The following is a 17,194-nucleotide window of genomic DNA, read 5'->3' as shown; positions in this document are numbered from 1 at the left end:
GATTGAGGCAGCTCTTTACCTCGGTGCTGTGAAGTAACTTGTCCTGCTGTGTGACTAGGACATGTTTTGTGTGCACTAATAGGACGGCAGCCATTTTATTTCTCCAAATGATTGCTCCCTAGACAAAATTAGCCATTATATGAATGAAAGGTATTTTGGAATATATTTATAATAAAGTAACATTTCAGTATTTTCATTTTCTTAATTTCTGGAAAACCCCTTTAATCATACCTGCCAACTTGCTGGCAAATCTCCCACACAGGTCATGGGGGGCTGCTTTCTAGGAACTCATGAGCTCTAACCCTATACAACATCATTAGATGCAGCCCCAGCGCCCATATGTGGTCGGAAGGAGCATGACGCATCACAACTGGGGGCAGAAATTTATGGAAAAGGGGTGGGGCCTAGAAAAAGGGCGCACGCCCATGCCCTGAAATAATTCAGTGGCGCCTTTCGCACGCTGCACTCAATTGTTGGCGAGTATGCCTTTAATATTTTAAAAAAAAAAATTTATTTGGGGGGGGGGCCCCCCTCAAAATTTCCTATTTGGCCTCTTTGCTACCCAATTATATTGCAGCTGTCTGCTGGAAATAAGTGTCAGATTTTAAGACATACTGGGGGGGGGGGATCTCAAAATTTCCTATTTGGCCACTTTGCTACCTAATTATATTGCAGCTGTGTGCTGGAAATAAGTGTCAGATTTTTTTTTTTTTGCAACTGATATTATAATGTAATGCCATCTATACAAATTACTTGTATTTTGGTCCATTGGATTATTTTTCATAGTGACAAATTTCTGGCCTTACATACAATATGACGACAACCTCGAATAGTGTGTCTGTCTACTGAAGACTTGGGTATTTCTACGCCACAGGCCACTGGGGTAGGTCTAGTTGTGCAGACTGGTGGCGATCATTGCTGCCATTCTTACATCTGTGTTCACAAGAAGCAGATTCTGCCCAGTTGAACAGGTCCTCTCACTGCCGTAGAACATAAGGTGATAGTGTGGATGCAGTAATAAAAAATGTATATATACAGTACAGACCAAAAGTTTGGACACACCTTCTCATTCAAAGAGTTTTCTTTATTTTCATGAATATGAAAATTGTAGATTCACACTGAAGGCATCAAAACTATGAATTAACACATGTGGAATTATATACATAACAAAAAAGTGTGAAACAACTGAAAATATGTCATATTCTAGGTTCTTCAAAGTAGCCACCTTTTGCTTTGATTACTGCTTTGCACACTCCTGGCATTCTCTTGATGAGCTTCAAGAGGTAGTCACCTGAAATGGTCTTCCAACAGTCTTGAAGGAGTTCCCAAAGATGCTTAGCACTTGTCGGCCCTTTTGCCTTCACTCTGCGGTCCAGCTCACCCCAAACCATCTCGATTGGGTTCAGGTCCGGTGACTGTGGAGGCCAGGTCATCTGGCGCAGCACCCCATCACTCTCCTTCATGGTCAAATAGCCCTTACACAGCCTGTAAGGGCTGTTGAAAAATGAATGATGGTCCAACTAAACGCAAACCGGATGGAATAGCATGCCGCTGCAAGATGCTGTGGTAGCCATGCTGGTTCAGTATGCCTTCAATTTTAAATAAATCCCCAACAGTGTCCCCAGCAAAGCACCACCACACCATCACACCTCCTACTCCATGCTTCACGGTGGGAACCAGGCATGTAGAGTCCATCTGTTCACCTTTTCTGCGTCGCACAAAGACACGGTGGTTGCAACCAAGGATCTCAAATATGGACTCATCAGACTAAAGCACAGATTTCCACTGGCCTAATGTCCATTCCTTGTGTTCTTTAGCCCAAACAAGTCTCTTCTGCTTGTTGCCTGTCCTTAGCAGTGGTTTCCTAGCAGATATTCTACCATGAAGGCCTGATTCACACAGTCTCCTCTTAACAGTTGTTCTAGAGATGTGTCTGCTGCTAGAACTCTGTGTGGCATTGACCTGGTTTCTAATCTGAGCTGCTGTTAACCTGCGATTTCTGAGGCTGGTGACTCGGATGAACTTATCCTCCGCAGCAGAGGTGACTCTTGGTCTTCCTTTCCTGGGGCGGTCCGCATGTGAGCCAGTTTCTTTGTAGTGCTTGATGGTTTTTGTGACTGCACTTGGGGACAAATTTTCCCAATTTTTCTGACTGACTGACCTTCATTTCTTAAAGTAATGATGGCCATTTGTTTTTCTTTACTTAGCTGCTTTTTTCTTGCCATAATACAAATTCTATCAGTCTATTCAGTAGGACTATAAGCTGTGTATCCACCTGACTTCTCCACAACACAACTGATGGTCCCAACCCCATTTATAAGGCAAGAAATCCCACTTATTAAACCTGACAGGGCACACCTGTGAAGTGAAAACCAAGAGAATGCCAAGAGTGTGCAAAGCAGTAATCAAAGCAAAAGGTGGCTACTTTGAAGAACCTAGAATAAGACTTTTTCAGTTGTTTCACACTTTTTTGTTATGTATATAATTCCACATGTGTTAATTCACAGTTTTGATGCCTTCAGTGTGAATCTACAATTTTCATACTCATGAAAATAAAGAAAACTCTTTGAATGAGAAGGTGTGTCCAAACTTTTGGTCTGTACTGTATACACACACACAATTAAGCTTAATGTAACTGAAAAATAAAACCACAAATAGAAATAGACCAATTTATTATTTCCATTTTTTATAAATTTACAAAAAAAAAGAAAACCTATATAGACTTGGTATCCCTGTAACAGTACTGTAAGGCTAAGGTAATATTAGTGAACAGGCTATATGAAAAAATACTGAAAAGTTTTATGTATATACCATAAATTGAATGCTAACTTATGTATCACAAAATCGAGTCTAGAAAACCTATAACTTGTCCTGTGGAAAAACAAGACCTCATTATCTCTGTCAAAATGCATGGTAAATCTGTCCTTAAAGGTAGGTTCATCTTCTGGTTTTTTTTCCGGCAGACGCTCGCCTCATGGCTGCACCTGCAGGGGGAAGCATACTTACCTGCTCCCTGCCACTGGGTCCTGGCTCATCGCTGTGGCTTTTGAGTCCCCTGTGTCAACATTTGACACTGCTGCTGCCATTGACTGGCCTCAGTATTGAACTGCCCCTTCCCTCCCCACCCCCCTTGCGTAATGTGACCAATTGTAAACTTATGTCTGTGGGGATTTATTAGATAAGTTGTGACTCATGATTCTTTTATGGCATTTCTCTGCCTTGGCCCTTCTTTTTCTGATGATCTCAAAATACCCCTGTGCCTGGGCTAGTGCTTTTGTCCTGAAGGTATTAGTGCCCATAAATGGGGGCCAGTTCTCCAGGCCAGTTCCAAAAGTAGTTAGGTATATCGGCTGCATTTCTGAGATACACCTTCTTCTACATCTTCAAAAAATGGTGATGAATCCCACCACAATCAGGTGTTCCCTTCTCCATTATTGGTGAAAAAATGGCATATGCTGGATGCAGTATGAACGCTGCATGTCTTCCTGCAGATTTAGGGTTTTTATTATTTTCTTTCAATTGTCTAAACACCATGATTCCGTCTTCTGTATAAAGAAGCAGCAGTATTCCCCTCCAGAAGGAGACGTTCTAAAATTCTGATCTGTGTTAGGTACAGTTCTTTTTTTTTTTTTTAGCTGCCGGGCCTTCTGTGAAAGCCACTCTGTCTTATGTACAATATTCCAACCACAGAGTCTTCTGCGCTCTCTGACGGGCTTTATTTGGAGGCGCCTGAGCATTGTGCATGCAAAAGTGTGCAGTAATTATTTTCTTAGTGAGAAAAACAGGAGGAAAAGGGCTTTGTGAGAAACTGAGCAGAAAAGTCTAGGGGCCAGATTTATGATTAGCTCAAGTCAAAATAATGGAGAAAAAAAGTGTAACATTTTTGCGCAATCACTAAAACTGCACACAAAAAATTGCGACTTTTATTGGCTCTGCGCTATGCTCGCCAGTTTTCTAAAAGTAGGCGTGTTTTTTTATGTAAATAATTCTCTTGACAGATTTACTATTGCGACAATTTAAAAAGTCGCAAAATATTGCACAATTTCACTACAGTGAAGACATGCTTATCTTATGCAACTTTTTAATAGAACATGGTACTTTTTCACAAAGAGGTGCAACTTTTGTAAAGGATAAACTGCTACCGTCAAACCACATTTATCACAGTATTAAAGGGACACTGACAGGCCCAATAAGCATATTTAGGTGTATATATGACAGTACAGGTCTTATCAAGTGTATTAAAATCATCTAAGTATCCCCCCTGTCCACCTTATAAATACCGAAAAATAAAGTTTTATAACCTGCTTGTCTCGTCTCCAATCTGCCCAAGGGGCGGCGTTTCATCTCAAAATGCGCCCAGCCAGCTGCTCCCAACTGCCATTCTGAAGCCCCGCCCAGCTCATCAATATTCACTTCGCTGGGCGGCGGCTACAACTCTCCCCGACTCAAGATCCTGCGCATGGCCAATTCAATCCTCTGGGCACGTCCTCCGTCTAATCTTCAGCGCATGCGCCCGGCCGGGGTCACATTGCGCCTGCGCACAGACGGTCTGCGTCTTAGAGGCCGCTGCAGCCTCTGCTTTATGCGCATGCGCTGGGCACTTGAGTCGGGGAGAGTTGTAGCCGCCGCCCAGCGTAGTGAATATTGATGAGCTGGGCGGAGCTTCAGAATGGCAGTTGGGAGCAGCTGGCTGGGCGCATTTTGAGATGAAACGCCGCCCCTTGGGCAGATTGGAGACGAGACAAGCAGGTTATAAAACTTTATTTTTCGGTATTTATAAGGTGGACAGGGGGGATACTTAGATGATTTTAATACACTTGATAAGACCTGTACTGTCATATATACACCTAAATATGCTTATTGGGCCTGTCAGTGTCCCTTTAAAGGACCATTAATAAATCTGACTTAGCCAAAAGTGACTTGGAACATATGTAAAAGTGGAGTAAGATGTAAGTCTAATGATAAATCTGGCCCTAGAGCTTTTCTGGCGCAATTTAATATGGCTTCTTTAACGGGGTAGTGCAGAAACTTACAAATCACATCTCTGGGTGGCTCTCCTTGTTGAGGTTTTGCTCCGAGAGCTCTGTGGGCCCTTTCTAGAAGCACTTTGTGTGCTGAGTCTCGGCCAAGGAGTGAAAGGCATATCTGGACTACTGTGCCCGGGATGTCATCAGTGACAACTTCTTCTGGGATTCCCCTGAAGCGCAAATTATTGCATCTGCCCCGGTTTTCTTGATCTTCGATTGCTAAATAGATAGCGTTTAGGTGGGCTTGACACTTATTTAAGCCCATGGACACTGCGCTCTGATGCTGGATGGCAGCAGCTTGGGATTCCTCTAAGGCCCCTTTCACACGGGCGAGTATTCCGCGCGGATACGATGTGTGAGTTGAACGCATTGCACCCGCACTGAATACTGACCCATTCATTTCTATGGGGCTGTTCACATGAGCGGTGATTTTCACGCATCACTTGTGCATTGCGTGAAAATCGCAGCATGCTCTATATTCTGCGTTTTTCACGTAACGCAGGCCCCATAGAAATGAATACGGTTGCGTGAAAATCGCAAGCATCCGCAAGCTAGTGGGGATGCGGTGCGATTTTCACGCACGGTTGCTAGGAGACGATCGGGATGGAGACCCGATTATTATTATTTTCCCTTATAGCATGGTTATAAGGGAAAATAATAGCATTCTGAATACAGAATGCATAGTAAAGTAGCGCTGGAGGGGTTAAAAAAAAATATACAAAAATTTAAAGGGAACCCGTCACCGGGATTTTGTGCAAAGAGCTGAGGACATGGGCTGCTAGATCGCCGCTAGCACATCTGCAATACCCAGTCCCCATAGCTCTGTGTGCTTTTATTGTGTAAATAAACCGATTTGATGCATATGCAAATTACCCTGAGATGAGTCCTGTCCCTGACTCATCTCACATACAGGACTCATCTCAGGGTAATTTGCATATGTATCAAATCTGTTTATTTACACAATAAAAGCACACAGAGCTATGGGGACTGGGTATTGCGGATGTGCTACCGCCATCTAGCAACCCATGTCCTCAGCTCTATACACAAAATCCTGGTGACTGGTTCCCTTTAACTCGCCTTAATCCACTTGATCGCGAAGCCCGGCATCTCCTTCTGTCTTCATCTTAGCTCTGTGCAGCAACAGGACCTGTGGTGACGTCACTCCGGTCATCACATGATCCATCACCATGGTAAAAGATCATGTGACTGATCATGTGATGACTGGAGTGACGTCACCACAGGTCCTGTTGCTACACAGAGCTAAGATGAAGACAGAAGGAGATGCCGGGCTTTGCGATCAAGTGGATTAAGGCGAGTTAAATTATTTTTTCTATTTTTTAACCCCTCTAGCGCTATTTTGCTATGCATTCTGTATCCAGAATGCTATTATTTTCCCTTATAACCATGTTATAAGGGAAAATAATACAATCTACAGAACACCGATCCCAAGCCCGAACTTCTGTGAAGAAGTTTGGGTTTGGGTACCAAACATGCGCGATTTTTCTCACGCGAGTGCAAAACGCATTACAATGTTTTGCACTCGCGCGGAAAAATCGTGCGTGTTCCCGCAACGCACCTGTACATTTTCCCGCAACACCCGTGTGAAAGAGGCCTAAGGCCTCCACTCGCCGCCCCACATGTTGAACGTCCTCCTTAATAGAGGCTAAGTCCTGGCTGAGGGGGCATAATGCTTCTGCTAGGCCCTCTTTCAGAAAGTCCCTTGATATGGGGAAGCCCTCGGACTCTGGGAAATCATCCCTACCTTTGCCCAGGCGCGAGATTTATGTCCGGCTGCTTTCGGCGTTCCGGGTGCCATCTTGGATTCTCTGGCAGTGTAGGTACTTACAGCCTTTTTGATAAATGTCTCCATCTCCCCGGCTTGAATGTTGTTTCTAGATGGACCGGACGGGTCAGAGGCTTTAGGTCCACCGATCTTGCTAAGAGGGTTCAGCTTGAAGCGGAGCTGTGCTTCACCCTTCCATCAGCGTCCGGCGCAGGCTCTGCCCCCCTGGCCCTAGAGCTTTTCACATGGCCCCAAGAAACATTGCCACCCAGAGAAATGTGACCATCGTATGGGTGATTATCAGCTGTCAGGAAGATATAGTTTGAAAACTATCTGCAAAGTTTGCAAAATATTTACAAGTCACAAGGTCTAAAATAAAATACACAGCCGTGTGATCTGGATGGGCAAATCTTTTTTTATTTATTTTTTATTGTGTCTTTGCAGTAGGGTGGCACTTATGTAATGACCTTGAGTGGTTTTTTTTTAACATGGGAAATCTTAAAGGGAATCTGTTGACAGCACTGGGTAGGGGTTGGGGAGAGCAGTACAAACATACCTTTTGTGGATCTCTTCTCATCAGGAGAAATGTGAATATGAGGTTTTAGTCTGCCAGGTTCTGCTCCTACAAGTGCCCAGGAGGGCTCTTAGGTTAGGTGCATCTTACTCCGAGGGATCAAGACGGGCGTATGGGAACACCAGTCTTGATAAATGTACTCCACACAGTTCGGTCTGCGAACATGGACAATCTAACATATAGAGACACGGGATGAAATCTCCCCCACAGGCCAATCTTCAGGTGGCTGTTCATAGTCAATAGCTGTAGGCCAGCGACTATCTCTCCCGACTCCTGCATACACGTACACGTTTTTGTCGGTCGGGAAAGGGGAGAAAGCTACGGCCAGACACTCCTGGAAGAATACAAGGATTGGGTAATCTGTTATGGGATATTCTGGAGCTCCCCATACAAAATATACAAATATGTATGGGAGTCTTTAAGCTGAACATACATATTAAGGTGGTTTTCTGGTAATTCAGTATTGATAATCTATCCTCCAGGGACCCCTAATGATCAGTTTGATTGGGCCAAAGAACAATATACCAAGCCCAGCATGCTACATGGTATAACAGCTGTGCTTTGTTCCTATTCTCTTCAATGGGACTGAGCTGTACAAAGGCCATGTGACCAATAGGTGTGACATCACTCACTGAAGTGGGTCCCCACCGATCAGATATTGATGACCCATCTTGAGGATAATTCATCAGTATTGAATTCCTGGGGGAAAAAAATCTTTAAAGCGGACATGTCACCTCTGTTTTAGTAACTACTTGCATGCACCATGTAATAATAATTCTGGAACATCTGTTCTTATGACTGTAGATGTGCTATTCCTTTATTATTCCTGTTAGATGTTATGAATTAATTGCTTATAGTTTACAAAGAAGGTCCAGATGGGTGTTACCATCTGGGGGGGGGTGTCTCTGCACAGTCTGACAATGGCAATACTGATTGGCTAGTTGGACACATCCCCACTGGTAACAGTTGCACCTGTATTACATTCTGCTGGTATTTCATTAATAACTTCTAGCAGGAATAATAAGGGAATGTCATATCACAGAGTCATCAGAATAGAATTATCGTTACAAGTAAGAATGCAAGTAGTTACTGAAACAAACAGGAGAGGGGACGGGTCCTCTTTAAAGGCTATGAACACCTGGGGACAGTTTTTTTTTAATTATTGCATTCTACTCATTTTGGGCTAAAACCATTTTGCAATTGGTTTTTATGAAAAATCTTCTGCAGTTTTTGTGATACATGGGTTAAATTTCAGCCTATTTGCAGACTGTCACTTTCGTGTGGCTTATATAGACCTCCTATCCTGACCTCAGAAATACAAATTATAGCTAAATTGTCACCAAACTGATAAGACTATGGCTTAAATGAGGGTTTATGAGTTCAGGGAAAAGAGCTATAAATGAGCTGTCATCCCATTAAACAGAAAGTGACAGTCTGCAAGTAATCTGAAATTTAACCCCTGCATCACAAAAATTGCTGCAATTTTTTTTTTAAAGACCAATTCCAAAAATGATTTTCAGCTCAAAATGGGTAAAATGCAATTACGGTAATCAAAAATTGCCCCAAAGGTGTCCATACCCTTTGAAGTTGACCACTGATCTAATATGTAAGGGGCTGCCTAACAACCAGCTTATTCCCTCTTGTCATTCCAAGCTGGCATGTTTATGAGGGGAGAAAACCAGAGCCTTTGGCCTACAGCTATGTGATAGGAATAGCCATCTTTATTGCTTTTCCCTGCCTAGTCCCCCTATTTCCCTGCCCACTGTATTAAGGCCCTATGACACCTACAGATTCTGCAGGCGATTGTTGGGAGCGAAGCGTTCCTTCCTGGCAATTGCCTGCTTGTTAGCAAAGGAGACCATTGCTATTACATGCAATGATCTTCTCCACAGTATGGGGAGGAGCGATCGCTAATACCATCGCTTGTCCTCATTCAGACTCATTGTTTGCCAGCAGCAGAGTGCTGATTACACGGCACGATCTGCTGCCGGCAAACGATTATTTTTAAACCTATTGAAAGACTCTGATTACCTGATGAATGACTGTTTGCTCGTTCATCAGGTAATCAGCAGCAGTATTACAGATCATCGCTAACGAGTGTTCATACGAGCGCTTGTTAGCAATGATCTTAGCGATTATCTGTAAGTGTAATAGGACCTTTAGAGATTAATAAAAAAATAAATATCTAAATGTTTTTCCCCTGAAATGTTACCCATGTAGGCCTACATCTTGTAGGATATATATCTGTGTGGATGAAAGTATGTGGAGAAGCAGTCCCCTTATTAGTGCTTGAAGGCAGACTTTTACCTGTATATCTACAAGTGCAGGTTCATGTACAGCTGTGTCTGACGTATTTGCCCTCCGTTAGTAGAAAGTATCGTTGATAGATGAGTTTTTGGTTGCAGTGTCCGGAAAAGAAAATATTCTGGGGGTATATAATGTTTCACTGTGTTGAAAATGGAGCCGCGTTAATGACATTCCCATTTACCTTATGGCGCAGTGTGTTAGTTTTGGTCGGCCTGCCTAGGGCCTGTATATCTGTTTTTGTGGTATATGAGCTTTAACTGGTTTGCTATGTTTTTAATTTACACAGTCACTAAACTTGACATGAGAACTTGTGATGTCATTATGGGGTAGCCTGGTGATTGAGTGCCCCCTGCAGGGCTGCAAGTCACAGGAATGACCTCTGCCTTTGCCAAAGCCAATTAGGCAATCAATCATGTCATTTATTCACTCTACATTGTTTATCTAACACGTCTTGTCACTGCATGTTTTTTCCTCATTATTGGTTGTTCAGTAATTTGATAGTTTCCCATATCCAAAGGGGGTTTAAACATTAACCTCGTCTCAAGGCTGAAAATACCAGAGTCTTTAAAGGGTTAAAGTTATCTCTTGCGATATGGAAGCAAACATACTTATTCATGTTTACCTTATCTGTCTATATCTCAGTGGACATATGGGCGGCACATAGAATTTTTTTTATAGTTGACAGGCTGTGTCCGATATGATACTATACAAATTTTTGTTAATAGCATATAGAACCACATACCTATTACATCCAGAGTTGTCTCATCTGAAGTAGACATTCTCTTTCCTCCTCTTCTTCATTCAGACCAGACCACCATGACAACTTCTTTCAGCCGCGTCTTGTTTCTGCAGAGTTTGCCACACAGAAATTTTGAATTCCTCACTTCTCCATTATCCTCACCCTCCTTGTGGCCCAACATTGTAATCCTGCTGTTACCCCCAATACTGTGTCCCCTGTGCTCCTAAATACTATACTGCAAAAATAATAGTGCTATACAAAAGGTTCCCCCCTTCAATAATAGTGCTCACAGACTGCCTTGAATAATAATACATCCCCTACAGTATTCTCAATAGTGATAGTGCTCCCCATATTAGTTGCAATGCCCTCCATATTGTGCCCAATAATAATGCCCCCACAGTACCCCCAGTAGTAATAACACTCCCATGGTGCTCCCAGTAGAAATAAGACTCTCTTATAGTGCCCAGTAGTAACAAAGCCCCTCTATAAGGCACCTCTGTAGAGCCCACAGTAGTAATAAAGCCCCTTATAGTGTTCCCATTAGTTATTATGACCTCTATTGTTGCCCTATTATTTATTATGCTCCCTGTAGTGTCTCCAGTATTTATATCGCCCTCTGCCGTGCCCCCTGTAGTTATAATTCTTCATATAGTGGTCCCAGTATTTATAAGGCTCTCTGTAGTAGCTCCAGTAGTTATAAAGCCCCCTATAGTGCCCCTAGTATGTATAATGTCCCCTGCAGTGCCCCCTGCTTTGCTCTCTGTATTATAATGCCGCTTGTAGTGCCAGTATGTGTAATGCCCCCCCCCCCTGTATTATAATTGCCACTGTAGCGCTTTGGCCTGTATTAATACCCACTTGTAGTAAACTGTATTATAATGCGCTCCCCCGTTAGTGCTCCAGCCTGTATTAATGACCCCCCTGTAGTGCCCCTTGTATTAGAAGGCCCCCCTTCCCCTGTAGTGCTTTAGCCTGTCGACTTGTGGTGCTCCAGCAGTGCGGTTTCCTACCCCGCCATGAACATTGTAGACTTAGGTTAGGCCCAGGAGAGGCAGTTGTGTTAGTGTTAGGTACCCATCTGCAGAACTGACCTTGACGTTGGTGGATGGGCCACATGTGGGACACATGTTTGATGAAACATTTGTGCAAAGAGCTTCCATTTTTCATGTATAGTAGGTATATTACCTTTGCAACCTTTTTAACCACTTATTTCTGTCTGTAATTTTATAGTTGCATTGGACTAGCAGGGCTGGCTACATTTTAATTGGCAGACCCAGTGACATGTTATATGGAGGTTTAGAGAAAATATCATTTTGCCCTCTACCGGTATTTTTGTTAGTATGCTGCCCACCATAGAAATGTTTTTGTTTTTTACTTCATATTTCCTGTAGGATTATGTCACCTAGTTGTCTTTTCTGTATGATTAATTACCCTATAAGCTAATACTTCCAGGAAATCATTAATGGCTGTCATTAAAACGCAGTCTCAGAGACTTTTGTGGAATACCGTTAATTAATTTCTTAATTGCTACAAATGTTCAGTCTTTGCAGATTTTGGGTGTTCACAGTTACCTTAAAGGGAGCCTGTCAGCAGGTTTTACACTATAAACCATTGCTACCACTATGTTTGTCATGACCTTTTTTAAATTTATAGCCCTTTTTAGTGCTGCCGACCTCACAACACAAACTTGGGGGGGTTTCACATCATACCCCTTGAAAAAACCAACGGCAAAACTCACGTCAACGGTGGTGGCTGATATTGGTGTGGAGTATCATGTCACAGCCTAGTTAGATTCATAATCGTAACACCACTTGTGGTTTCTATTGTGTATTCTATATATGTGTGTGTGTATATATATATATATATATATATATATATTTTTTTATATATATATAGATATAGATATATATGGGATATTGGTGCTTTTCTTCATATCAGCACTCTGCTTTATTTGTCTGTACATGATACTTCCCGTCTACCACCTCTTATGCTAATGATCGCTCAATGGTTGGGCATATTCAGACCTTACCAAGCCTGCGCTGGTCCATTGATTGACATCTCCATTGGTTGATGCCTTCAACATCCTTTTCAGTAGAGAACCAGCTTAAAAGCTGTGTACACCTTCGGGGGTGATTTTTTTTATCATTGCTTGTTACTCATTTTGGACTAAAAATCATTTTTTCAATTGGTCTTTATTAAAAATATTGTCAAAAAAGGGTTAACTGTTTTTGTAGCTGTTTGAATCCTACTTTCACTTATTTAAGCCACATTCTTATCATTAAGATAAGAACTGAGCTATAATAAGTGTTTGTAAGATCAGAGATAAGGAGCCGTCAGCTGAGCTGCCTGACTGAGCAGAGAGAAAATTCAGATCCTGCTAATAGAGCATCTCAGCTCTGTACAGAGAAAAGGACTATATATATATATATATATATATAGGTAGCAAAAGAATGAGGCAGCACTCCGACATAAGGTGAAAGCAAACGTGGATCCTTTATTCCCCTCTGCAACGTTTCAACCGCTCATTGCGGTCTTTATCGGTCTTGATAAAGACCGCAATGAGCGGTTGAAACGTTGCAGAGGGGAATAAAGGATCCACGTTTGCTTTCACCTTATGTCGGAGTGCTGCCTCATTCTTTTGCTACCTAGATCTACATATAGCTGTTTGAGCCTGCGGCTTTGAGGATACTGCACCTGCCACAATTTTTGTCTTGTGCTGCTGGTTCTCTTTTTTGTTATTTATATATATATATATATATATATTACATACAGTCATGTGAATGTACCCTTAGGGGGGTTGTCTCATTTCAGCAAGTGACATTTATCATGTAGATAATTATCATGTAGAGAAAGTTAATACAAGGCACTTACTAATGTGTGGTGATTCTCCATATTGCTTCCTTTGCTGGCTTGATTCATTTTTCTATCACATTATACACTTTTTTTCATGGTTACGACCACCCTGCAATCCAGCAGCGGTGGTTGTGCTTGCACACTATAGGAAAAACGTTAGCCACTCTGGCAACCAGGACCGTTGGAGTGCACATAGGCTGGTGTTATTTTCTATAGTGTGCAAGCACGACCGCCACTGATGGATTACAGGGTGGTCATAACCATGGAAAAGAGCAGTGTATAATGTGCCTTATATTAACTTCCTCTACATAATAAATAGTATTTACTGAAGTGACACAACCCCCTTTAAACAAGCTCCCTCCAGTACAGGGTTGATGGTGCTGTGTAGTTCGGGCGCCGAACAGCTGATCTGCAAGGGTGCAGTTTGTCGTGCTCCTGCCGATCCGCTACTGATGGTCTATCCTAAAGATAGGCTGTGATTTAATAAAAGTTGGGCAAACCCTTTAACATTTCTGTATTGAATTTACCCCTCCATTCTGCTGAAAGCCAAGTCGTACTTTTGAGTAAAACGCATACAGAAGAGTTGATGTGCATTTTTCTTCTCTATTTTATGTGTAGGGTCAATTATGTGCATTTATTTTCTCTCTTTTATTTGTAGGGTCAGCATATTTCTTCTGTGCCAGTTCCAAGACTGCAAGAAGTTTTGTATCGTTATAAACCTATTCACATAGAAACATACGGCCCAGCAGTCCCTGAAATAGAAGTGCTGAGTAGAATGGGGTAAGTGTATTTTCTGTTTGTACATGTGTCTACAGAATGGGATCATTCACGGACATAAGCTGTCTATAGTAAAGCGAGCGTCAAATGTACACATAGTTAATTGCAGAACATCTGGTTTAGTAAACAATGTGTCGGACATAGGACGGGCAGAGTCTTGCTGTGACGTAAGTGAAGCTTGTAAGTCAACCTTACACTTTGTAAAATAAGTCCTAAACATTTTAGCACGTTCTGTGGTTTCTACAAGAAAACATTTCTGAAGGAGCTCAGAAATCTAAACTTTGCTTGCAATTAAATCGCATTTCACCCTAAAGTGAAAAAATAATAATAAAAACTGGAAGCCCAAGGTCCGTTCTTTTAAATTAAGTCTTTAAAGGAGTTCTCCGGGAATTTATTAAGTTATTTTTTGGGCCTGAAATGCAAAACAAAATCCACAAATATTCCCTGTTTAGCGTCTTGACATCTAACACCGGTGTCTCTATTCACTTACATCTCCTTATGTTCCATCTTGTATGATTACCTCCAGTGAGTGCAGCAACCAGTGCATGGCTGCAGTGGTGACAACACTGGACAGAATGCTGCTGCCCAGGATTGTTCTCAGGATTAAACACAGGGATATGACTGTGTAGAGCTTGACAACAGTGGATAGGGTATGGGTAAGCTTTGGTGCAGCAGTTAAAGAGTAACTAAACTTTTAATTGTTTTTTTTTGTAAAATATCCCAAATGCCCTAATAATACTTTTTCTAATGTACTTTATTTATGGATTTTGAATTTTTAAAAGAGATATTCCCCCTAAAGCGCACCTTTCCCTGTGCGCTTTAAATTCACTATTCTCCACACAGCTGACTTCTCAGTGGTGTACGGAGTACGGGCTGTACACTTTATGAATGGGGCTGCAGCGCAGTGAGTACGGGCAGAAGCACACATTGCTGCTCCTGCCCATGCCCCCCAGGTTTACTAAAGGCTGGCATAGCACACGGGTACTCTGTAACCATGTGCTATGCCAGGATTAGCTGAGCCGAGCAGCTCCTGCCTGTGCCTGCTTCGCTAAGCTAAGAGTCCTGCATGTAAGCTTTTAGTCTAAGGCATATTGGCACACCATAGACTTTTTCCAGGGCATGTGTGCCCACGGAGAGGACTTTGAGTGCCGCCTCTGGCACCCATGCCATAGATTCGCCACCACTGGGATAAACTATGAAATTGTAGTAAGTAGATTGCAAATTGAATTTAGTAAGTGTGAACTATGCACACATTTTATGCTGTCTGTTCCTTATAAAATCTGCAGAACTTGTCAGTTCATAGCCATATCTGCTAGGTGTCAGTGGGTAAAATGATTTCACTAAATCTGAGTATTAACTGACATGCATCTATTCTTTTCTGTTACAGTCAAAGTTATCCCTACATTTGTAGGAAATCCTAATTCAGGGAATAGTATAGAAGCTTTATGTTACTACAAGAATAATGATTCAGGGTATACCATATCATCTTATGGAGAGCACCTAATTGGAGCTGGGAGTCTTATAGGCCAGGCAATGCTTCTCTGGAATTCTGGGAATAGGGTATTCTAATTAAGTTGAACATTGACTTATAGGATAGCCACCTTCCATCTGGTGGCATTAGAGGCAGAGCTTGTTAAGAGCTGGTTTACATGCCCTCTTCCCAGAATTACAAGGATAATGACACATTTTGTATGGGTGATTGGACCTGGTCCAGTATGTGTACAATAAGAAGATGTCAATAGCAGGAACCTTTTTGAGTTCATGGCTTCAAAAATGAACAAATTTCATCCTTCAGTTGTTACCATCAGACTCCTCTCCACGGTATGAAGGGTTTATGAAAACAATATCCACTCTGATCAAAGTAAATCTTTAGGAAACCATCGGAAAGATGTCTGATGCTAATGATGTAGGAAAGGGTTACAAAACCACGTCTAAAAAGTGTGGCCTCCATCAGTCCATTGTTGGCCAAATAGCTTACAGATGTCAGAAGTTTTACCCTCGAGATTACTTTATGGGGAAGATGACTCTTCTTTAGTGAGGATGTTTGCCAACCTCTTAAGGATGATTCATGAATATAAAAAAAGTACATTTGAATTTGACTAAAATGAAAAGTATTACATTTGGAATACAAGTCCAAGACATTGGCTCTTTATAAAAGCACCTCGTCTCGGCCTTTGAGTAATGGTGGCATTGTCTTTGTTTGGAACCTCTCTGCAAATGATGATCTAAAACTGCCACAAAGTGATGAGTCAAGTATGAACTGGAATGGATGAGGCCATGTTCTGAACACAAACCAAAAGAGATTCTGAAAGGGTCATGTATCAGGCTAATGTTAGGCTTTGGTCAACAGGATAGAAAAAAAGTTTTGGTAGTAGCAAAGGGGTCTCCTCACCATGACAGTTTCTGTCCATATGCCCTATTATTGCAGATGAACGTAATGGAGTGGACTAGAATATTCTGTGAGAACTTTTCCGCACTGATGGACCTGGCTCATCCATACATTACATGGATGGTCATTTATTTGAATAACCTGCATGTAGTGCTGTGTGGCTGGCCACGGATTACAGTAGCCAGATCCACAGTGATCTGCTGATCATCGTATCTGTGTTTAATTTTTTTAGGGTCATCTTCAAGAAACTGTCACGGCTTGGTGGTAGTTTGCAGTGACACTTTCGCCGCGCATGATGATGGTTGCCGGTGGCAACGTGTTGTTTGTTATGCATGCGTGTGCACTTCCCCTTTAAGGCTGTTTCCCTTTCCTTTTCTGGTGTGTATGGGGTTAATGTGTGTGCAAGATGGAACTGGGTGTGGCCTCTTGGCTCTTCTTGTTCTGAGTTGTAAGCCTGAGGTCAGATTGTCTTCAGTGTCTTGAGGAGCTCAGAAGGGCCTAGGTTCGAGAGTATAAGCCCCCCTACCATCGAGGGCGGCTCATACAGTCAGGAGGTCAGGGATACGGATTTAGGGATGCTTAGTAGGTTTCCAGCTCCCTTTTCCCTGTTTTCAGGCCTAGCTGCTACCTTCTTCCCCACATTGTACGGTGGGGGGTTTCCCCCACTCCCCATCGTGACAGGATGTCCCATAAGGTGGCCCTCAAGGACTGGGCAGATGGAAAAGCACCAGCTCCTCAAGACACT

The 17,194-nt window shown here is 42.4% G+C and overlaps 1 protein-coding gene across 1 annotated transcript in view; it reads left to right on the top strand.

Moving 5' to 3' along the window:
- MNAT1 (MNAT1 component of CDK activating kinase) overlaps window positions 1-17,194 on the top strand; it is a 130,492-nt gene that overhangs the window by 65,231 nt on the left and 48,067 nt on the right. Inside the window, exon 7 of the mRNA XM_044272019.1 lies at window positions 13,942-14,063. Coding sequence (XP_044127954.1) covers window positions 13,942-14,063 — 122 coding nt within the window. The remainder of the gene's footprint in view (window positions 1-13,941; window positions 14,064-17,194) is intronic.

This window comes from Bufo gargarizans, chromosome 11 (genome assembly GCF_014858855.1).
Source record: "Bufo gargarizans isolate SCDJY-AF-19 chromosome 11, ASM1485885v1, whole genome shotgun sequence".
NCBI lineage: Eukaryota > Metazoa > Chordata > Amphibia > Anura > Bufonidae > Bufo > Bufo gargarizans.
The sequence above is the reverse complement of the archived record's forward strand: the minus strand, read 5'-3'. Positions and strand labels throughout refer to the sequence as shown.